General features: G+C 36.5%; 1 protein-coding gene across 2 annotated transcripts in view; it reads left to right on the forward strand.

The window, feature by feature from the left end:
• The window catches only part of STXBP1 (syntaxin binding protein 1), a 95,577-nt gene that overhangs the window by 21,571 nt on the left and 48,771 nt on the right, over positions 1-25,235 (forward strand). For both annotated transcript variants that reach the window (XM_051980041.1, XM_051980042.1), the window contains exon 2: positions 9,208-9,257. In XM_051980041.1, the coding sequence (XP_051836001.1) occupies positions 9,208-9,257 (50 nt within the window). The remainder of the gene's footprint in view (positions 1-9,207; positions 9,258-25,235) is intronic.

Raw genomic sequence — 25,235 nt, forward strand, 5'->3', positions numbered from 1 at the left:
AAGTTCTAGAAATTAGAATATCCTTTATTTTTAGGGATTTGAAATGTATAATTTAGCATATTCCAGAAATGTATTATCTGTACTTTTAATTATTAATGATTTAGATTTTGTTTTATTTCTAGGGTTTGGCTTAGTTCCCCCCCCCCCCCCCAATGCATAAGTCTTCATACAAGACTTTATACAAAAACTATATAAAAAATAGATTATTAGGATCAAAGGCATCTGTACAATATTAGATGGTCTTTGAGAAGATTGAGAGAAGAGGATAGATAGCTGCAAGAACAAAACATCCCAGCTTTCACACACATCTTCCAGTAAAGATTTAAAAAGAACACAAGACTGAATGAATGATTAAGGAAAGGACAACTCCATAATGACTACATTAAGGCTCAGAGAAAGGAAGAGGATTCAAAGGCTTATTGTTAACAGACACTGTGCTAAGCACTTGACAGATATTATCTCATTTGAAAAAAAAGTCCGTGTCACAAGTCTAGAAGAGTTCCTAGAAAAACTGAAATCAAACAATGAAAATTAAATAACCACTTGGGGGGAGAGAATTCTTAGCTTATTACAGGTGTTGGTAGACCTTACTCAAGTAATGGACTTGCTGAAATGAAATCATTGAATCCATGAGACAAGATGAAATAAAAGAAAATGTGTATTATCTCTTACCAAAAACAACTGGCTTAAAAAACAGAGGTAGGTGAGAGAATTTAAAAATTAATGGACTGACTGAAAACCATTATTGAAAAGAAGAGGAACTTTTCTTAGTTCACTTTTGCCTGAGGTGGGAATAGCTATTGCTTATTTATAATAGCTTCCCTTTTCAGAATATCCAGAAATAAAGAGCTCTATTGTTATACTAATCAATCTCTGGAAAAGTACATTGAGGCTTTTTGGAATAGTTCCTTTATGAATTGGGACTTGTAGCCTTGAGAAGTAATAGTGAGGACTCTAGATGGTTTGATCCCATTTTTCTCTGGGAGGAATACCTTAAACAGTTGTTCATTCCTCATCTATCAGGCAGGATCTAGCTGATGTTTGGTTCTGTTTCCTCTCATAGGAAGCATTGTGAGGCTGCTCTACAGGTTTTGAGGAACAAAAACATCGAGAGTCACAGATTTTAAAATGTTTATTTTTAGTTCCATATTCTTTCCCTCCTTCTATCTATTATCCCATCTATTGAGAAAGCAAGAAATGTGATACCCATTACACATGGGAAGTTACAAAAAACACTTTTCCACATTATCCATGTTGAAAAAAACTGAAAAATGAAGTGAAAAAGTATGCCTTAATATGAGTCCTTTCTGAATTTTCCTCATTTTTCATCATGAGCCCTTTGCAAATTGTCTTGGATCCTTATTTCAATCAGAAGAGCTAAGTTTTCCATGTTAATCATGTGTTTCAATATTGCTTTTATTGTGTATGATATTCTGGTTTTGCTCACTTAGCATCAGTTCATATAAGTTTTCCCAGGTTTTTCTGCAGCCATCCTCTTATGGCACAATAGTATTCTCTCATATCCAGGTGTGGCATAGTATATGGAGTGCCAGGACTGGAGAGGGAAAGATTCATTTTCCTGAGTTCAAATCTGGCCTCAGACACATACTGGCTATATGACTCTGGGCAAGTCACTTAACCCAGTTGGCCTCTGTTTTGCCATCTGTAAAATGAACTGGAGAAGAAATCTTTTCTTAACTATAGCTTGCTTAATGGGGAGGATGAAAGGGAAAAAAGAATAAAGTAAAAAAGATATGCAGCTGATGCGTATAAAGTGGTACCTCAGAGTTGTTTCATTTTGTATTTCTAATTATTAGCAATTTAGAACATTTAAAAATATTTTATTTTTTTTCCAATTTTATGTAAAAAAGTTTGAACATTTGTTGTTTTTTAAATTTTGAATTCCAAATTTTCTTTTTCTCTCTCACTATCAATGAAAAGGCAAACATTGATGTAGTTTATACATATGTAGTCATGCAAAACATTTTTTCATATTAGTCAGGTTTTTAAAGAAAACACAGACAATTTTTAAAATTTATTTTTCTTGGTTTTTTTTTGTCTTTCAGATCCTTGACCATTTATTAATTGGCTCAGTTTCCTATGTATTTAAAGAACAAGACCTTTATTAGAGAAATTTGTAAAAATTCCCTCCCCCTACACCTTTCTTGCTTCTGATTTTGGCTGCATTGATTTCATTTTTGCAGAAACTTTAATTTCACAAATCAAAATTATCCATTTTATCTCTGATGATTTTTCTCTGTCTCTCCTTTGGTCATGACCTTTTTAATCCTTAAATATGAAAAGTAATTTTTTTGTGTTCCCCTGATTTGCTTTATGTCTAAATCATGTACACATTTTTAACAGGCTATATACTTTTAATTTTAATCTGCATTATTAACATTTTCCATTTCTAATAAATCTTTTTATTTTCAAACACACACATAGTTTTCAACATTCACCCTTGCAAAATCTTGTGTTCCAAAATTTTTTTCTTTCCTTTCTCTCCACCCCCTTCCTAGATGGCAGGTAATCTAATATGTGTTAAACTTGTGTAATTCTTCTATACATATTACCATAATTATCATGCTGCACAAGGAAAATCAGATCAAAAAGGAAAAAAAAACGAGAAAGAAAACAAAATGCAAGCCAACAACTGTGATGACCGCCTTAGCACCCTGGATACTTTAAAATCAACCGGAGACAGGATAAGCAAAAGTCCTTGATTTTTATTCTTTGTGGACATGAATGGAATGGAATGGCAATAGGAAGTGAGAGGAATCGTGACAGGAATCCGCCAGGAGTGACTCTGGCTTTCTCACTCTGAGCCACCTCTCTCTTCCTCTCCACCCTCTAAATCCTCCTCAATCTCTCTATAAGCCAAAAGATCAAAATCTGCACAGAATAGTGGGCAGGGCCGTTCTTTCTCCAAGCATATGCTAATAGAGTATTACCCAATTGGTAATTAGCCTTAAATGCTCTGACCTCAGTGCATCAACTCAGTTTCAGCCCATTACAAACAACAACAAAAGTGAAAGTATTATGCTGTGATCCACTCTCAGTCCCCATAGTCCTCTGAGTACAGATAGCTCTCTCCATCACAAGACCATTAGAACTGGCCTGAATTGTTGAAAAGAGCCATGTGCATCAGAATTGATCATTTGTATAATCTTCCTGTTGCTGTGTACAATGGTTTCTTGGTTCTGCTCACTTCACTTAGCATCATTAAGTCTCTCCAGCCCTCTCAGAAATCATTCTGCTGATCATTTCTTACAGAACAATAATATTCCATAATATTCATATACCATAATTTATTCAGCCATTCTCCAATTGATGGACATCCATTCTGTTTCTAGTTTCTAGCCACTATGAAAAAGGCTGCCACAAACATTTTTGTGCACCCGAGTCTTTTCCTTTTTTTATGATTTCTTTGGGATTCAGACTGAGTAGAAAAATTATTGGATCAAAGAGAATGCAGTTTGATAGCTCTTTGTATGTAGTTCTATATTGTTCTCCAGAATGGTTGGATCAGTTCACAACTTCACCAGCAATGTATCAGTGTCCCAATTTTCCCACATTCCCTCCAATATTCATCATTATATTTTCTTGTCATCTTAGCCAATATGAAAAGTATGTAGTGGTACCTAAAAGTTGTCTTAATTTGCATTTCTCTGATCAATAGTGATTTAGAGCATTTTTTTTTCATTTGCCTACAAATGATTTTAATTTCTTTATCTGAAAATTGTCTATTCATATCCTTTGGCAATTTATCAATTGGAGAATGACTTGTATTCTTATATATTTGAGTCAATTCTCTATATAGTTTAGAAATGAGGCCTTTATCAGAACCTTTGGAATCATGTACCCATTTTGAATTTATTTTGGTATTTGGTATAAGATGTTGGTCTATTCTCCTGTTAATTTTTAATTACTCCTATGATTTTGGTTAATACTAACTTATATTATTTCTCAGAAGGCAGGTTTGCTTAGCATAGAGAATCCTCAGCCCAGTTTCATCCAGCTATCAAAAATTCCAAATAATTAAGAGTTGGAATTATTGATATTTCACTTACCTGCTATTATTGATGTGTTTATATATATATATATATATATATATATATATATATATATATATATATATATATATATATAATGTGGACTTACAAAGGTGTTCAAGTTTTGAGGCTGCCAAAGATAGTATAAATATAACATTGAAATTTCTGACAACCTGTTATTTTTGCTTGCATCCCTTTCAAGTTAGTGAAAACAAAGTTCTATCTGTGCAGATGGAATATTAAAATTTAAGATCAGTTGGGTTCATTCTTTGGTCTTGAGCCAATCAGAGAAGAGGTTCATATCTAACAGTATATTAGACTTTTTCATAAAGTTAATAGGGGACATATTATAAAAATGCACATCACCAGTCTACTGAAGAGTTTTGGCTTTAGGCCAATTCTAGTAGCATGGCAATGAGTACAGGAGGGTGTGTGTGTGTGTGTGTGTGTGTGTGTGTGTGTGTGTGTGTGTATGTTTCTGCATCCATCCTCCCACCTCATAGGAGGCATGTTGACAGAACTATAGAATGTCTCAATAGTCACTGTCTGCCTATTACACCTGGTAATTATGGATGTTGTCAGTTTACCTCTGTAAACATTAAAAAAAAGAAATTGTTCTGGCATCAGAAAGCCACTTCTGAGCAAAGAAGAGTTATTAGGTCTTTCTCTTAAGATATAACCATATTTCATGTGTATGTGTGTGATGGAAGCACCTCATTTCATTAACATTTTTGGGGGTTCACAACTATGAGATCATCAGTGTGGGGAATTCCTACTATGGAAACTTCCTTCACCGATGCAAATCTTGGACACTGAAAGATTTAGAGACTTGCTCCTGATTGCACAGCTGATGTGTCAGAGACAGGACATGGTCCTGATCCATCAGAAGTCCTCTCTCATTCCCCTGAGCCTCAAATCTGTTAATGTTTAAAATGTATACACATGCATGACCTTATGTAAAAGTTAGGCCTGGTCCCTGTTCTGTAGGCAAATTTCAGCTCCAAGCTAAGAACTGAAAACTGGAGCCATACAGTGGTGGAATGAATAAATAGATTGCCTCAACAAGTCTTGTTCTATTCAAGTAGAGGCAGAATGTCTCTCCTTCAGAATTCTACAGAAGAGATTCCTGCTTTAAGTAGATGGTTGGGCTTCATTATGCAGAGTATAAGTAACCTGGTAGGATTAATTTTTCAGAAAGCCAAATTAGGGTATGCTCTATTCCATTCGTGTCCCCTTACTTTAAAAAAAAGGCAGGAAGTTGACAGTTATTTAGTCATGTCTAATCTCAAGAATTTTCCTTGTATTCAACAACAACTGAATAGTAGATTTTAAAAAAATTATTTTGGATAATTTCTTGTTTTTTTTATTAAAGTTTTTTATTTATAAAACATATACATGGATAATTTTTCAACATTGACCCTTGCAAAATTTTCTGTTTTTTTGGATAATGTCTTGATTGTATAGGATGCAAATCATCAGGATGACTCTTTGAAATCATCTGTTTGCTTACTCTATCTCTAGATTTTTTTGATTCCCATTTCTTGTACTATTTTTAAATGTATTTGATCATTAAAGAAAATCTAAAGTAATAGCAAATGAAGTATGATTTTTGTTTCTTAAAGCATTTCATTTTTTCCACTAGCATTTGATATGATTACCCATATATGCTGTTTGGTGACACTTTTTAGTATGTTGGTTTCTGTTTCAGAATTTGGATGCATTTCCACTTATATTTCAGCATTTATTATAATTCTTCCTCACTGCTCAAAACCCATTATCTCATTAATTACTAGTGAGAAGTAGGGTGAGTCTTATGTGATGGATGTTTGAATTAATATTTATAAGACCTATATTACCTTGTTTTTCTAAGTTGCTCAATGAAGTAGCCAAATATGTCCCCAAACCCCAAAATGGTATAGTACAAAACACTAAATCAAATATTATCCCTGCCCAGATGGGTTTGCAATTTAAATATTTTGTGTGAATAAAGCATATGTTTATAGGTGTGTGTGTGTGTGTGTGTATATATATATATATATGCATGTATTATATAAATACACATATGTGTACATGAATTTTTCAGGCCAAGATAAATTGTGTCTGCAAGATTGATTATGAGCTTGAAGAGGACTTGGTTACTGACTGATTAGGGTCTTGAATTCTTCCACTCTTTTTTTCCACACCATAAAGTTTTAGAGAATTATTACTATTTGAGCCAGAGTTGTAACTTAAACAAAGTAAACCGGAAAAAAGTGTGTTTCTTCCCCACAACTTTCCCTACCCTTTATAGTCTTTCATTGAGTCGTGTTGTTTATTGTGACCAAACATTACTCTCTTACCTAACCACAAGCCATGATATCCAAGGCCCTATCATCATAGTGCCCCTCTCCAATGGTTTCTGTGTGATTCCTTTTTATGTTAGGTTGAGGTCAAGGACTAGTGATTGTATTGTAGGGACACAAAACACTTTCTTTGGGGTTAAATATCACTTCCTCCTAATACAATTAAACACCCTGCTTCTCAGTCTTCCTATGTCCTCCAATTGAATTTCCCTTTCAATGCAAAAATTTCCGTTAGAGAGACAGGTAGTGTAGTAGATAGCGTGCTGGCCCTGGAGTCAGATGACCTGAGTTCAAATCTGGCCACACATACTTACTAGTCGTGCGGCTCTGGGAAAATCAAAAACTCTCCTGATTATTGTGAGAATCAAATAAGATAATAATTATAAAATTCTTAGCATGGTGCTGGTACATTTGTTGTGATGGTTTAGTTGTTTTTAGATCATGTGTGATTCTTCATGACCCCATTTGGGCAAATTATTGGCAAAGATTTGCCATTTTTTTCTCCATTTTCTTTTGCAGATGAACTGAGGCAAACATGGTTTAAGTGACTTGCCAAAGAAAGAACAAAGAGAGGGAGGGAGGAAGGAAAAAAGGAAACTAGCAATTATTTAGGAAAATCTGGTCTCAAACACTTCTTAGCTATATGATCCTTGGTAACTCACTTAATTCTTTTGGACTCAGTTCTTCATCTGTAAAATGATCTGGAGAAGATAATGGCAAATTACTCTGGTATATTTACCAAGAAAACCCCAAATGGAGATCACAAAGAGTCTAATACGACAAAACAACTGAATAACAAGAAATTAATATAATATCACATGGGGCAGTGATGAGGAAAGGATTTTGTAAAGTTTAAAGTACTCTATCATTAGGAGCTATTACGCTCATAAGCATAATATGATAATTATTAGAAATAATAATAACAATATAAATAATAATCCTTGAGCTTCTTGTAGTTGGAAGAAATTTGGTTGTACCAGAATATCTTTGGTTCTTTCTCAGCTCCTTTAAGCCATGGGATTCTTGACTTCGGATACATGATATCTTTTGTTTATATGTCATTGTATTGTATGATAGTGAATACCGAAGTTGTGAATGTACTATGATTTTTTTATATTCTTGCCCCTTATAGATCTTGACTGAATAATATTTCAAGTATTTGGGGGATATTAGATGTTCTAGAAAAGCCCTCAGATAATCCTAGGCTTGACTCCTTTGGAGAAATTAGGTTTATTTAGGGATTACTTAAAAGTTGAATTGGGAAAGGTAAACTGCTTGAGATTACAATACTTGGCTGTAGAAGTAATATATTCTGACTTCTACCCATGTCCCTTAAATGGCTTTGGGGAAGGGCCTTTAAAGACACAGACTATGGACAACAGTAGTGTAACAAAAACTGAAAGGGAAAGGTCAAGGAATTTAGCTTGGTATGTCTTCAGCTAATATAAATGACTTAGGGTCAGAAGGGTTTTGAACTAGGTTTTTTAGGGATTATTTTAAGCAAATAGTTCAAATTACTTGATTCCTATTGCTAAAAGAAGCTCTAATCCCTATTTCCTTTGTTTGTTGGATTAGAAAATCTCAGGATCCCAGGCTATTACAAACATTCAGGATTTATCTTCAGAATTTGGAAAAGGAAATAAGTTGGTGGGGAAGGTTATTGATTACCATTATTATCAATCCTTAGAGAACTTCTAGTTCAATCCTCTGTTTTTATAGATAAACCCGAGGCATTAGAAGATTAAGTGATTTGCTTAATGTCATAGCTAGAAAACTGAGACGCAAGATTGGAATCTGATCCAAATCCAGCACACTTTAGGTTAAACCTTGTTACCTCTGAGAATGGAGATAAAATGAAGTATCAAAACAGAGAAAACAGCATATCTTCAAAAATGACTTCTCAGCGTTTCCTTTTTGTATGGGATAAGTCCAATCTCTTACATGCCCTCCTTTTTGGTAGTTCCAGGTTGGTGACTGGTGGGCAGTAAGGTATTATCTGAAATTTTGGCTTCCAGGTGTATTATTAGAATATCTGTGCTCAATAATTGTTTGGGAATGTGAGAGTATGAAATTAGAATGTTCTCTGATTTACTGGAGGTTGGCTAACAAGGAGGACGTGAAAGCTTCTGTATTGCCAGATGCTCTGGGACTGAGTCATTATTGAAAAAAGAGGGGAAATTATCTCCACTGACTTAAGGGGTGAAAACAAAAAACAAGCTCACCTTAATGAGTTATAGATCAATTATCTACCAAGAGAATGGCCTCTAAAGTGAGGGATCAAAAGCCTCAAAGAAATACTTCATTTTTTCTCCTTGGGATTATTACATGTGTGAAATATTAGCTCAGATTCCATAGGGGAGGAAAAGTAAATTTCTAACATACCAATCCTAAGAAGGGAAAAGACTTTACTTATTAATATAACTCTCTTCCCTCTACATGCTCTCTCTCAGTAGCCACATCAACTCCTATGAGTTCAATTACCTCTATGCAGGTGTATAAATGTGTAAATTTATGCACTATATAGCCAAAAAAAATTGATTAATTTACATTCCTCAAGGTGGGAAAATACAGTTTTCATTTACTACTGTAACTTAATGGCAAAAAGGGAGGTATCTTTAATATGTATGAAATATGGACCAGTCCTCAAGTAAATGGAAATGTTTGAAATTATAGAGTCATACTTTTCTCCCTTGAGGAAATTAGTGACTTAATCCTTGTGGCAAGTATTTAAGGGTTTGTTGGGAATACTATGTGTGTGTTCTTTTGAGTTAACTAATATGTGGCATTTTTCTTTCTTTCTTTTTCTTTTAAAGAGATTATGCATGATGTGATAAAGAAGGTCAAAAAGAAGGGAGAATGGAAGGTAAGTGGAATAATAGAATTGGGAACTTTAGAGTAAGTTGGCATTGTTTGTAAGGGATAGTTTGGGGAAAAAAGAAGCATTTGATTATATGCAAAGAATAGAAGCAAATTGCTTTATAATAAATAATAGACTAATGGAGGATAAATGAAAAGTTCAAGAATTGTCCAAAGGATAGTTTTACTTTTTGCATATTTCTTGCGATTGAAATGGGGTTGAAAGTAACATTAGGAATATTTAGTAAAATAAGATACAATAAATTAACATGACATATTGAAACTGTGTTGAAAATAATACTGATAATATAAAGTATAGAAAATGTTTGATTTTCAAAAACTAATTAATTGAAAATATCATTAGTTATGGAAAAAAAGGAAAGTATTCTCTGTATATTATAACCATGGTTAAGAGGTGGTGATTGAGAAACCATTCCTACCCTAAGTCTTTGCCATTCTAGTCATAAAGATAACAAAATCAATTTTTAGCAGAAGAGACTTAGCCCAAGCCATCCACAATGCATTTGTGAGATGTTCGTCCTGTAGTCTGTAACCATAGAATAGAGAACTAGAAATCAAACCATTAACTCTATTGTTTCATCAAATAAACTAATCAGAACACCCATATTGACAGACATGGCTAAAGCATTCAAGGGAATTCCATATAAATTATTTTTACTTCTTGCCTTCCCATTTGCAATTATCTTCCTCCAAGCACCTTAATTTTAAGCCAGGAATAACAGTACTCAGATACAGTGGTTCTCAAAATTTTGGGCCTAAGGATTGCTTAATCTCTTAAAAATTGTTAAAGTTCCTAAAAAAAGGCTTTTGTTTGTGATTTATGTCTACTGATATTTTCCACATTAGAAATTAAACTATTTTAATATTATTATGAAAAGAGTTTTGACCTCAAGAATCCCCTGAAAGGGTATCAGGTACCCTAAGGAATATCAGCCTACACTTTGAGAACTGCTGTTCTGATAATATTCAAGAACCTTTTTCAAAAAGTTAAGTCTGTCATATTACTGAAATAGTAAGTGTCCTAGTCTAATGAGATAAGGTGGGGGGGGGGGGAATGACCAATACCCTCTTTTGCCCTTTTAGATTTTTTTTTTTTTAGAAATGAGGAGTGTCCTCCTATCTTCCTTCTTTTGATGCTCTTTGGTGAAATGGAATAGCAGTAAGTATGGCTTAATGCAGTTAAACATATAAATGCAGATAGGAAAGGTTTATGATTTCATTTTGACTTAGAATTAAAATTTCAAGCATCTATAGATCTGAATTGAAGTATATTATGGATGCTGAGCTGAAATATCTTTTTTTGCTAAAGACATATGTACTTTATTTTATTTTTTAAAAATTAAAAAAAAGAAAAACAGAAAGGGAATACAAAACAAAACAAAAGAAGACATTGTCATGTGCTCAGAAGAACATCAGGGAGGATTCAACATATATTACAATGAATTACCAGTTCAAGGAAGTATATATACTAGTGGAAGAAATTGTATTTGTGAATGTCCATCTTTACTTCCTTGTAAAATTTTCTTTTATTCTCTGCTGTGCATCTTTTTTGCTTTATTCTTTTTTCCCCCTTTTAGTTCCTCCAGCTCCCCTCAGTTTGTTATAGTTGAGAAAGATATATTTGTGTGTGTGTGTATATATATGTATGTATATATCTATCTAGATACATATAGATTGATATATACACACATACATAGTTCCCCCCCATATACACATCTTTCCTATTTCTGCTGACTCTTTGTTTTAATTCTGTTCCTTGACTTGCCTTGCTATTACTTAACCCCCACCTATGGATGCCTCCTTTGTCTTCTTCCTGAATCATGCCCCTCTTATTTCTTTATAGATTTTGGAGAATGGTGTACTCTTCATTGTATACATGTACTGTTGTCCTTTTAACTCATTCCCGATGTGAATAGGTTTTCAGAACTATGAACCCTCTTTCCCCCTCTAATTCCCCTTTGTCTGTTCTTCCATAATTGCTATTTTTACCTTGTCTCTGCCCCAGTCTTTCTATTGAACTATCCTATTGCTGATATTAGTCTTAAACATAGGGTATAGATTTTCCATGTAAAAAAAAACAAACAATTTGTCCATGTTAAATTCCTTGAAATTGATCTTTGATATTAGCTCTTATATGTTAAATTTTCTATTGAGTTTGGGTTTGGTTGATAGAAAGTTATGAAAATCTGCAAGTTTGTTGAATGCCTATTTTTTTCATTCAATATTATGGCTAATTTTGTTGAATATGATATTTTTGGTTGCAGGCTTAATTCCTTTGATTGTTTGTAGATATGATTCCTGGACTTGTGGTCTTTTATTGTGGCTGCTGCTAAGTCCTACACAATTCTAATTGCAGTTCCAATGTATTTGAATTTTTTTTTTCTTGTTTCTTGCAAAATTTTCTCTTTGATTTGGGATTTTTGAAATTTGGCAATAATATTCCTATGTATTTTCCACAAAAGAGCTTGTTGAGGTGGTGATTAGTAGATTTTTTCCTATTTCTACTTTCTCCTCATATTCTATCACTCCAGGACAATTTTCTTGGATTGTTTCTTGCATTATTGTATCAAGATTCTTTTTTTGGTTACAGCTTTCAGGTAATCCAATTATACTTATATTTTCTTTTTTTGATCTGTTCTTTAGATCTTTTGTTTTTCTTTAAGACGTTTCACATTCTATTCTATTTTTCATTCTTAATAATGTTTTATTATGTCTTGGTCTCTCATAGCTTCACTGGCTTCCCCTTACTCAATTCTAATTTTCAAAGAGTTATTTTCATCTTTGAGACTCTGTATCTGTTGTGTCCTGCTTTCTAGAGCCCCCAAGTTGGGGTGATTAAAATATTGAGACCTGCTTTCTAGAGCCCCCCACACTGGGGTGATTAAAATATCCTGCTTTCTAGAGCCACCAAGTTAGGATGACAAAACATACCATTGCTTTCTAGAGCCTCCACACCAGGATGATTAAAATATATCTTCCTAGTGGAGAAGTGATGAGGCAGGACTCCTGAGGATGGTGGAAAAATGAAGTCCGTTTATTTCAAGAACTTTCCCCTTTTTATAATGTAATAAAAACAACATTGTGCACGTGGGATGACATAAACAACTTGCTATTGTATGTAGTTTGCCACCTGGTATCACTCTGCTTCGATCTTAACATAGGTTGTCACTGTACCCTGACTGCTAGAGCTCTTAGGGAAGATGGGGAGCCGAAGTAGACATTGTTAGCAGGTTCCCTCTAGGGCTGAATGGTCTTATACCTGATGCTGAGTTTCCCTACTGACAGTGACTCTCTACATTTATCTCTTTTTCTAGTTGGTTAACTTCCCCCCCACCTCCCATAATTTCTTGTTTTTCTTCAATGGTTTTTATTTTTTCCTCAGTTGTTTTTCATTTGATTTTCAAATTCTTTTTTGAATTCTTCTGTATATTCTGTCTGGGCAGGGAGCCATTTAAGGTTACTTTTTGGAGTAGAAGCAGTTTTTATTATGTCATTGTCCTCCTGTGAAGATAAACCCTGGTCTTCCTTGTTCCCATAATAAGTTTCAATGGTTGGGTTCTTCTTTGCTGGTTCATTTTATTTTAAAATAAGAGGTATTAGTGTAAGTTCTTACTAATCTTGGGGTGGCATCATGATACCTCTAGCTTCACTTCAACTCTTTCCTCAGACATGGAACCTCAAACCAAGAGTTCTACCCATCTGCAAGTGCTTACTGTGTCCCTGCTGCTCCATTGCTTCTGCACCCATGGGGGCTGCTAGTTCCTTCTCACCCAGGACCGCATCTCTGCAACATAGCTGGGTGTGGTGTTCCATTTAGCAGAGATTTCACTCAGTCTTCCTGGACCTTCATGTTATCCTCATGCTGTTGTTCCTGCTGAGATTCTAACCAAACTCATATAGTCCCAGGTTTCCCACTTGTTGTTTGTATAGAGCTAGCCTAGAGGTGTTTATACTTCTCACTGGTTAATCTACAGCTGGGATCTTTTTTTCAGATCTTCTTGGGTCATACCTGGAGAACTCTGGTTCTTCTCCAAGTCTTGATTTTTCACCAGTCTGTGTTCTCCCTGAGGTGCAAATTTGTTCTGTTTGGGGAGGGGGGGGGAATTTGGAGAGCTTGAAATCTACCAATTTACCCTGCTATCTTTCCAGAATCTTCTCTGCTGAGCTTGAATATCAAGAACGAATATGCACATATTAACGAAATGTTCACTAATCATAATATTCAATATTTTCATTCTGAAAGTTTGTATCCAAATTAAAGAAGCTACATCAATTGTGTTATATTTAATGTTCTAATGTATCCATGAACTCGCCGATATTGGCATTCCCCCATAGAGGAACTCTCCTATGCTCTGGAGGCCTTCTTCTAGGTCTTTAATTATTTTTGTGGGTATTGTACAGTACTCTTATCATTGTCTTTCATCTTAATTATGTGATTAGCCAACCTCTTTTTCAATATATAAATTTTCTTGATCATGTATTTTGTACCACTTTTTGTGTACAAGTCATTGTTGATAATATGCAACAACTTACACCCATTATGCAGCTCTTTGTTGTCTTTTGGTTTACTTACAATTTTAATTCTTTGGATATGGTGGAGTTCTTTGATTAATTGAAATTGAAATTGAAATTGCTGAAAGAACATTGTTTTTAGAAACAGTAATGTAAAGTCAAACAATTTTGAAAAACTTAGGAATTCTAATCAACAAAGGATTCCAAAGAACTCAAGCTTAAACATGCTATTTGATGAGATTATAGTGTAGATTGAGGCATAGGTTTTGGAACTTAATTAATGCAGGAATTTGTTTTACTTGACTACAAATTTTGTTTTTCTTCTAATTTTTCCCAGTAGTGGGGGGGAAGATAAGGGAGGAAAATACTGTTTTGATAATTTTTTTGAAAGAATGAATATTAATTTTAAAAAGATGAATTTATGAGTAGTAGAAATTTAGGAGTAGTAGAAAGCATTTTAATTTCCTGTATACAATTCAACCATCTTCCTTTTTATTAATTTTTGATCGATGAAAATCTGCCTTTTCTCTCTTCTACCTCCTCCTTCCCCCAATTAAGAAAGAATTCCCCCAAAAAATTTGTTTAAAAATGTATATAATTAAGCAAAACAAATTTTTTCATGGCAGAGTCTTTTTAAAAAGTCTCAGTCTGTACTCTGGATCCATTACCTCTCTATTAGAAGGTGTGAATAGCTTGCTTTTTTGTGTGTCCTCTAGAATTTTAGATGATCACTGAGTTGATTAGAGTTCCTTTAAAGTTGTCTGTCATAGAATAATATCATTTTTATTGTATATTTATTCCTTTGGTTCTGCTCTACTTTTATTTCATCAGCTCAAAAAGTCTTTCAAGATTTCTCTGAAATCATCAAAATTTCTTACACCACAATAGTATTTCATCACATTCATATACCATAATCTGTTCATCCAAATGATGAATATCCTCTAAGTATCCAATTATTTGCAAATGGCTATTACTTGAATTTGTTTGCTTATGACTAATTCTTCCTTTATTCTGGCCTTTCTTTTATTCCTTCCTCTCCCTTCTTCCTTTTTCTTTTTCTTTCTGTGTTGAGTGAGATATATTTCTGTACCCAACTGTGAATTTGACTAGTTCAGATGAGAATGATGTTTGTGTTGCCCAATCCCCATTCCCTTTTTTTAAATTTTCCATTTAAATTTTTTTCTATTTAATAGTATTTTATTTTTTCTAATTACATGTAAAGATATTTTTCAATATTCATTTTTGTAAAATTTTTTATTGTTGTTGTTGAGGCAATTGGGGTCAAGTGATTTGCCCAAGGTCACATAAGCTAGGAAGTATTAAGTGTCTGAGGCCAGATTTGAACTTAGGTCTTCCTGACTTTAGGGCTGGGGCTCTATCCACTGTGCCACCTAGCTGCTCCCATTTGTAAGATTTTGAATTCCAAATTTTTTCTCCCTTTCTCTCGTCCCCAAGACAGCAGGCATTTCAATGTAGGTTATACTTGTACACTCATTTTAAACATATCTCTTTCTTTTTTTCTTTATTAATTGTTTTATTTTTTCTGATTATTTTAAATATACATTTCTTTATGAATCATGTTGGGAGAGAAAAATCAGAACAAAAGGGAAAAATCATGGGAGAGAAAAAAACACAGAAAAGAAATGAATATTGGCATGTGCTGATTTACATTCAATTTCCATATTTCTCTTTCTGGATACAGATGGTGCTTTCAATCCAAAATTTATTGGGATTGCCTTGAATCGCTGACCCACTGAGAACCAAAAATTTTATAGTTGATCATTGTACAATCTTGCTGTTATTATGTACAATGTATTCCTGGTTCTGCCTGTTTTGTTCACCATCAATTCATATAAATCTTTCCAGGCCTTTCTAAAATCAGCTTGTTCATCGTTTTTTATAGAACAATAATATTCCATTATCTTTATATACCACAACTTATTCAACCATTCCTCAATTGATAGGCATCCATTCATTTTCCAATCTTTGCTACCACAAAAAGAACTGCTACAAACATTTTTGCATATATGGGTCTTTTTCCCTCCTTTATGATTTCCTTGAGAGATAGACCCGGTAATGGTAGTGCTGGGTCAAAGAATATGCACAATTTGAAAGCACTTTGGACATAGTTACAAATTGCTCTCCAGAATGTTTTAAACACCTTTAAACATTAAACATATTTAAACATAAACATTAAGCTGAGATTGCATTAATACTGGATATCTTCAGGTGGCCCTGTATAGATTTCAGAGTTAATGTATAGACCATATTTTGATATTTCAGTTTGACATTAATTTAAAACAGTAACTAGCAGTTACAACAGAATCATAAATAGCAGTAACTAGTGGTAACAATGTACCTATCATAACAATTGTAAGTAGTATAGTTCATGATGCTTTGTTCTTTCCTGTTACATGCATTGTTCACCAAGATTATCGTAAATAGCATGCCTTTCATTCATTGTTATGGGAAGCAGTGAGCCAGTGCTTTGAACAGAGTACCTTTATAGAGAATAGGTTTCAAGTAATACCTAGACAGGATTCTTCCTGTACATGCACTTACATATCCTCTACATTCTAGAATATAGGAATCCAAGCTCTCCAGTCCTTCATAGGGGTAGAAGCTAAAGTTTGTGTAATCCTATGACTCTTCATTATTTGAATTCTTTCTTTATTGCCATTTGCAGTAATATTTCCTTGACCTAGAGAAAACTCTGGATTTTGACTCTAATATTCTTGAAAGTTTTAATTTTTTTTCTCTAGGAGCTAAGTTGTTAAGAGTTCAAATGTTGGAGTTTGTTCTTCTCAGGGCACAGCCGGTTTAGAGGCTTAGAGCCCTTCGGATGTCTCCAAATCCAAAGGTTCTGCCCTTCAGCCTCTGCCTCTGCTTTCTTCTGCCTCCAACCAAGACAGAGATGGAAGGTCTCTCTTATCTCCTTCTGGGGAGCCCAGCACCAACTTGCCGCGGAGAGAGGGCTTCTGGCATAGCTCCACTGAAATCCCAAAAGTGTTCTCTGCAGCAGAGTCGTTTCTCTCGAGTCTAGCGCGATCAGCCAGCCAAGAGGAAAAATGTGTTCTGGAATGGCTGTCTCACCTTATATCTGAACCTTCTGAGAGAATGGGATTATGGGTTTTCTCCCATAGTGCTCTCTGGCCCAAAGAGCTTTAAGGTGTGGACTTTGAGTAAAGGTGGGAACACAAGCCTTGTCTTGATTAGTTCTACTTAGTACCTTGTTTCAGGTTCTGGCCAAAACAACTTCTTGTAAGATTAGATCAACTCTAATTACTTAGCAGTTAGTAAGGATTCCAACATCTCCCCCTTTCTTTTGTTTTAAAACATAGGGGGTTTCTGAGGGGGTACACATAAATCCATTAATATGGGCCAGAACTTTGTAACAGATATACATGGTATACATAAATCCATCAATATGGGAGGCATTATACATAATTTACATGAGCACATAGCAATATAACACAGGCTAGTAGTAATGTAACAAATAACAAGAATCAATCTGAAAATTTACACATGTCCATAAGTCCTAGAAACAGTCCAATAGGATTCCATTGTCCATTAGTTCATGTGCCAGGAATCTAATAATTCTTGTGAGCACAATCAGCAACAGAACCACCCGATATTTCTTGGGTGTTCTCCTTTGTTTCAAGGGTCTGCTCCATCTTTCTGCGATGGACAAGGCGAATGCGGCTCGTAGGCACCCATCTGATTCCTTCTCCACCTGTAGAGATGCAAGCAAATCCTCTCCCCCAAGCAGTTAGCCTATCTGGTCCCTTCCATTCACCACTTTCTGGGTCTCTCCACATCACCTGGCGATTATCTAAAGATAGTGGAGCTGCTCGCACTGGACACTGCTCTTCTGGTGGGTTATAAAACCTGTCTGCTGGAGCCAGTGCATCTTTATCAAAGATTAAAAAATTAATGGTATAGAGAACTAAATTTAGAAGTTCTCTAGGGTTACCCATGGCTCCCCCTTTCTTTTGTTTTTGGAGGAGTGTCTTAATGTCTCTGTTTCTTCTTTCTACTATTGCTTGACCTTGAGGATTGAAGGGTATGCCAGTAATGTGTAAAATCTTATACTGTGCACAAAAGTGTTCAAAATGTTTGGAGGTATATGCCGGTCCATTATCTGTTTTTATTTCTTGTGGCACACCCATAATTGCGAATGCTTGAATGAGGAATTCAGTGACCACTCGGGCTGTCTCTTTTGCTGCTGGTATGGCAAAAGTGAATCCTGAAAAGGTGTCTACCACAACGTGGATAAAAGACAGACGACCAAAAGATTTATAATGAGTCACATCCATTTGCCAGATTTCATTGGGTCTCAAACCACGAGGGTTCTTCCCTGGAGGCAGTGTAGGAGCGTGGAAGGGAAGGCAAGCTGTACAGCTTTTCACTATGCTCCTAGCTTCTTCTTTTGTAATCCCAAACTGTAAACGCAAAGCTCGAGCAGCCTGATGGTATTTAGAATGGGATTCCTGGGCCTCCTGAAATAAAGGCGTACTGGCCAACATAGTTAAAAGGCTATCTGCCTTTGAATTTCCATCAAAAATAGGACCTGGAAGTCCACTATGTGAATGGACATGCAGGATATAAATCTTTCCTGGATGCTTTCTCACTTGCTCTTGAAGTTCCTTAAAGAGCTGATATATATTAGAAGCTGCAAATTTTATTTGGGCTGTGGCAATTCTTTGTACCACACCTACTGAATAGGCTGAATCAGATATTATATTTATGTCGCCTGGGTAATAAGTGAGAGCTAGCATGATCGCATATAATTCGTTCTGCTGAGTGGACTGAAAAGGAGTTCTGACTACTCTTTTTACAGTTAGATCATGAGAGTATACAGCACAAATATTTTGTTTGGCTGCGTCTGTAAAGATGGTTGGTCCTTCAAGAGGAACCTTAGAAACCTTCTCTTCAAAAATCCATTGCCAATTATGCAGTAGTCTGGTTATCTTTAATGGAGATCCATGTGCAAAATTTGGAGCCATGGCCAATAAAATCTGCCACTCTGGGATGGTTTCACAGCATACATTAATTTGTGCATTTGTGTAGAAGGTATATATCTTGTCAGGTCTTGTCCCAGATAATTGTACTGCTTGCTTAATGGCCTTTAATAGAATTCTAGCCACAAGCACTGGGTAAGGCGTAAGGCTTTGTTCTGGTTGTGCTGGGAGGTTCACCCACTCTATCACATTGTCTCCTTGATGAAGGACTGCTGTGGGCGCTTCTTTCGTAGCAAAAACCGATATTTCCAAGGGTTTTTGAGTTACTCTCTCAACTACATTGGATAAAGCCAGTTCAACTTCTCTCAAGGTCTCTTGAGCTTCTTTTGTAAGCCGGCGTGGTGAATTTAAAGCAGTGTCTCCCCTTAAAATGTCATATAGGGGTTGCAATTGATTGGTAGTTAAACCTAATACTGGACGCATCCATTGGATATCTCCTATTAATTTTTGGAAATCATTTAAGGTGTTCAACCTCTCTGTTCTTAAAGACAGTTTTTGTAGTGTAAGTACCTTAGGATATATTTCATATCCTAAATATTGAAAAGGAGCATGTCTTTGAATTTTTTCTGTAGCGATATGAAGTTTGTAGTATCTTAGTGTTTCTATGGTTTTTTGTAGACATGCTTCTAGAATTTGTTCCTCCGATGCACATCCCAATATATCATCCATATAGTGTAATAGCATAACTTTTGGAAATGCTTTTCTTATTGGAGCAAGAGCAGCAGCAACATACATTTGACACATAGTGGGGCTGTTCTTCATACCCTGTGGCAAAACCGTCCATTCATATCTTTTATAAGGCTCAGCTAAATTGACACTGGGCACCGAAAAGGCAAATCTCTTCATATCCTCCTTATCCAGAGGAATGGAATAGAAACAATCCTTGATGTCTATAACCCAAAGAGGCCATTCTCTAGGAAGCTGAGTAGGAGATGGAAGTCCAGGCTGAAGAGTTCCCATAGTTTCCATCTGTTCGTTCACTTTTCTTAAATCAGTGAGCATCCTCCATTTTCCTGATTTCTTTTTTACAACGAACACTGGGGAATTCCAAGGACTTAGAGAAGGTTGTAAATGCCCTTGTTCAAGCTGCTCCTGTACTATATCTAATAAGGCCTGAATTTTATCGCTACTTAAGGGCCACTGTTCTATCCACACTGGTGTATCAGTTTTCCATTGAATAGGAATAGGTGAAAGTGTTGGCAGGCCTTCAACAGCAGCCCTGCTTAAAAAACCGAAGTACTCATTTTTAACCCCAATTGTTGTAAAACGTCTCTTCCCCACAGATTGATGGGGATTTTTTCAACTATAAAAGGAGTAAAAACTCCTGTTTTGCCTTCAAAAGTCCATCTCATAGGGGCAGCACTAACTTCAGCTGCTATTGATCCTCCTACTCCAGACATATAGGTATCTGCTTTAATCTTTGGCCAGTGACTGGGCCAACTGGCACCTCTAATAACTGTACGATCCGCACCTGTGTCTACCAATCCTTCCAATGGTAGGCCATTTATATAGATAGTGAGCATAGGTCGGTCAGCCGTTACTGCTGCTGTCCAGTATATTTCTGGTTTTTGTGGTCTGGAGTCAGAACCTGGGTGACTATCACGAGGCTGCTTATTAGGATTCTGTATGAGTAACCCTGATGCTACTACGTCTCCTGGGTGATAAGTCACACATTGACTACCTGTATTAGTGACTGGGATATTATCTACACATTCCCCAGTTTCCCACATCAGTGTGTGGATGGACACTGTTTTGTACATACAAGAAGGTGAAATGGTCAAGCCTACTGTGCCTGGAGGTAAGGGATCCATAGGCTGGAGAGGAACAGATTTCACCTCTCCAGGGGGTATCTCAGTTGTCCCAGCTGCATACAGCTCTATTCTCCCCAATTGTAATTCCCTTCTGCCATCAGGTTGCTTCCTGGCTGGTTGACTGTGTAATCCCCTTCTCCCATCATATGGCTTTCTGGTTGATTGGTCATGTCTGGGTACTGGACTTCTAGGCACTCTCTGGGTACACCATTGGCTGCCATCATGCCCCAAGTGTTTTTTGCCTTGGGCCCTGGGGCTGGGCCCCTCATCCCGTTTCCCTGAATCTGTCTGCATTCTGAGGCCCAATGGAAGCCTCTGTTGCATTTTGGACATGGGGTTTGGGGTCTTGTTCTCCCACCTTGTCTTCCCATTCTATCTCTATACCAACATTGAGCTTTCAGATGTCCTACTTTTCCACACTGAAAGCATCTACGAGTCTCTCTGGAAGTCCCTTGCCAAGAGGGATTCTGTCTTCTCATGTTTGGATTTTGGGAAGTCTGCATCATAGCCTGGCTATAAAAGGCACCTGTGTCTACTGTGGCACAGCGTCTTATGAGTTCCTCTAAAGGAGCATCCTTGCGCAGTCCTAGTATAATTCTTCTGCAAACCTCATTAGCATTTTCCTTAGCAAGTTGCCTTATCAAGATGTCTGTTATTGCATTTTCTCCATTTGTTCTTATGATAGCTGTCTGCAAGCGTCCCACAAAGTCAGCGAAGGTTCATTTGGCCCTTGTGTTATTTTTGTGAAGGCCCCCCCTTTGTCGTCTTTATTGTGAAGAGAAGCCCACGCTTTGATAGCATTATCAGCAATTTGCTGATATGCTGCTACAGAATAACCAATTTGTGCTGCGACATCTGCATAAGGACCTGTACCTGTTAGTAGGTCACAGGTGATTGCAGTATGAACTCCACTTTGAATATTTTGTTGGGCTTGTATCCTACAGAGCTCACTATATTCAGAAAGCCACAAGTAGTTCTGTCCAGGTTCTAGGCATATTTTTGCTATCGATTTCCAGTCATTAGGGGTCAAGATTTCAAAAGACAAATTTTGCAATAGCATCTTAACATAAGCTGATGTAGCCCCATAAAGAGTGCAAGCTTTTTTCAGGTCTTTGAGGATTTCTATATCAAAAGGTGAGTATCTTCTACTTTCTTGACCTGAAGAATTAAACTGTTGAATTACAGGAAAAATGTGGTGTTGAAATTCTGCTACATTTTTCCCTTCTTCTCTGGCCTTAATTAGTCCCTTTTGCAATCTAGTCAAAGGAGCAGCTGGATGCTGGGGGGGAGGTGCTGGATGCTGGGGAGGAGGTGCTGGATACTGGGGGGGAGGTGCTGTTGCTGTCACTGCCCCCCCCACTACACCTCCTCCCTCCATCCAGGAGGGTGGAGTTGATGAAGGAAAGTCAATTACCTGCTCCTCAGGTGGGGCTGAGGCTGCCTCAGATTCACCCCACCCTTGAGCCTCACTTAAATCTCCCTGCCCTGTGGGGATATGGCCATTAATCTGTTCTTTGTCTTCCTCCTTTATCTCAGGCTTCCCCCTTTGGCTATTCCTAGAGTTTTTTCCTTTTTTCCTAGAACAAGTACGGTATTTTAAGGCCATCTGTATCGTATTATATAAAAAGAATACTTCAATGGAAACTGAACGAGGACCGTTTTCATTGTAATATGCGGAGAGCTGTTGACCAACCAATGCCCAGTTTTTTAGAGAGATTTTCTCTTCCTCTAAGAGCCAAGGGGAGGTGCGTTTTAATGTAGCCAGAAGTCTAGCTGCTTGTCCCCAAGTTACAAGTAGCCCTTGATCTTCTATCAGCTTAAGCAGGCTTTCTATAGCACCACTCTTGGGTGGGTCTGGGGTTGGGGGGGTTGGGGTGGGGGATGGAGAATCTTTACCTAGGATCTGTCCCATTTCAGCCAAAAAAGGTGGTACTCACTCAGTTCCTGGTCACTGGAGACTTCTTGTGAAAGTAGGGTCCTTGAGCCCCACGTTGGGCGCCAAATGTTAAGAGTTCAAATGTTGGAGTTTGTTCTTCTCAGGGCACAGCCGGTTTAGAGGCTTAGAGCCCTTCGGATGTCTCCAAATCCAAAGGTTCTGCCCTTCAGCCTCTGCCTCTGCTTTCTTCTGCCTCCAACCAAGACAGAGATGGAAGGTCTCTCTTATCTCCTTCTGGGGAGCCCAGCACCAACTTGCCGCGGAGAGAGGGCTTCTGGCGTAGCTCCACTGAAATCCCAAAAGTGTTCTCTGCAGCAGAGTCGTTTCTCTCGAGTCTAGCGCGATCAGCCAGCCAAGAGGAAAAATGTGTTCTGGAATGGCTGTCTCACCTTATATCTGAACCTTCTGAGAGAATGGGATTATGGGTTTTCTCCCATAGTGCTCTCTGGCCCAAAGAGCTTTAAGGTGTGGACTTTGAGTAAAGGTGGGAACACAAGCCTTGTCTTGATTAGTTCTACTTAGTACCTTGTTTCAGGTTCTGGCCAAAACAACTTCTTGTAAGATTAGATCAACTCTAATTACTTAGCAGTTAGTAAGGATTCCAACACTAAGTGGTAGATTTTTTTCTATCTCTTTCTTGTCCCTTGATTCTAAAAGCTCTGGACAGGTTTCTTTTATGGTTTTTTGAAATCTCATTTATAGATACCTTTTTTTTTGGTCATGGCTTTAAGTCCAGTAATTCTTTTTTTTTTTTTTTTTTTTTTGATGGATGGAATTAATACTTCATTTTTTTTTACATTTTTTTATTAAAGCTTTTTTTTTTTTTTTTAACAAAACAGGCATAGGTAATTTTTAAAAATGATCCTTGTAAAACTTTCTTTAACAAATTTTTCCCTTCTTTCTCTCACCTCCTCCCCTAGATGATAGTCCAGTATATGTTATATATATTCAAATATATGTTAAATCCAATATATGTATACATATTTATATAGTTATCTGGCTGCACAAGAAAAATCAGATCTAGAAAGAATAAAACCTGAGAAGGAATATAAAAATGCTAGCAAATTTCAACAGAAAGCATGAAAATGCTATGTTGTGGTCCACACTCACTTCTCACAGGCCTCTCTTTGGGTATATATGGCTTTCTTCATCACTGAACAATTGGAACTGGTTTGAATCATTTCATTGTCGAAGAGAGCCATGTCCATTCTAATTGATCACTGTATAGTCTTGTTGCCATATCCTGATTCTGCACATTTCACTTATCATCAGTCCATGTTAGTCTCTCCAGGCCTCTCTGAAATCATCCTGTTGGTTGTTTTTTACAGAACAATAATATTCCATAACATTCATATACCATAATTTATTCAGCCATTCTCTAATTGATGGACATCCATTCAGTTTCCAGTTCTAGCCACTATGAAAAGGGCTGCCACAAACATTGTTGAACATGTGGGTCCCTTTCCCTTTTTTAAGATCTCGTTGAGATAAGCCCAGTAGAAACACTGCTGGGTCAAAGGGTATGCACAGTTTAATAACTTTTTGAGCATAGTTCCAAATTACTCTCCAGAATGATTGGATCTGTTCACACTTCCACCAACAAGGCATCAGTGTCCCAATTTTCCCACATCCCCTCTAACATTTGTCATTATCTTTTCCTATTATCTTAGCCAATCTGACAGGTGTGTAGTGGTATCTCAGAGTTGTCTTAATTTGCATTTCTTTGATCAATAGTGATTTGGAGCATCTTTTCATATAAGTCCAATAATTTTTCAATAATCTCAGTCTGTTCGTTATTTTTGCTACAAATATCTTACATTTTCTTCAGGTTTTTGTTTTTTTTTTTTTTTTTTTTACTTTGTTTTAACATTTCTTGCTGTCTTATGGAATTGTCATGTTCTATTTGGGTTTTTCTAGTTTTAAGGTTGTTTCTCGCTTAGATAAGTGTACTAAGTGTTTCAAACACCTAGTTTCTCAGGAACAACTTAGGTTCCAAGCTTTCAGTGCTGTCTGATCCAGAGCAAAAAATGATCAGTCCCCTCTAAGTTTTAGATCCACAAGTTTTTGACCTGGATTTGGGTCTGAACAATACACATATGATCATGAAGTTCTAGTAGACTACTGATTACCTCAGCCACTATCAACTAGCTGGAAAGCTTTGTAAGTTCAAAGCTACTGGCTCTCTTTTGGTCCAGTACATGCTGCACTTGTGCTGCAAACTTTAGATTGGATCAGAAGAAACTCCACTAAACTCTGCTCATGGAATCAGAGCCAAGTGCTGATATTCCTAACTCTGGATTATCACTCCTAGGATGGCTCTCTTCCTCCTTCTACTCTGGATCTCTGATCCATAATTGGATAGTGAACAACAGTTGGCCCTTTGCACAATGTTAGATTCTTCTGTGCTAGATTTGGCACCTCTTTTTGCCTTAGTCTCTTTTTGTGCCAGCAAAGGCATTTCTTTCTAGACTTTGTCCCTAGAATCTGCAGACTTTTCTGACTTTCTGTGCTGATCTGGGTTGATAAAATGACTTAATTTGATTTTTTTCCTTGAATTTCCCACTCGGGACTTGATCTGGTATATTTTTTTAAAAGATGTGTGGAGGACTTGCAGGACAGTTTTTACTTATTCCTGCTCCCCCTTCAGAAATCATCTAGCTTTCTTTATAGGATAGTAGAATTAG

Source organism: Antechinus flavipes, chromosome 2 (genome assembly GCF_016432865.1).
Source record: "Antechinus flavipes isolate AdamAnt ecotype Samford, QLD, Australia chromosome 2, AdamAnt_v2, whole genome shotgun sequence".
Lineage (NCBI taxonomy): Eukaryota > Metazoa > Chordata > Mammalia > Dasyuromorphia > Dasyuridae > Antechinus > Antechinus flavipes.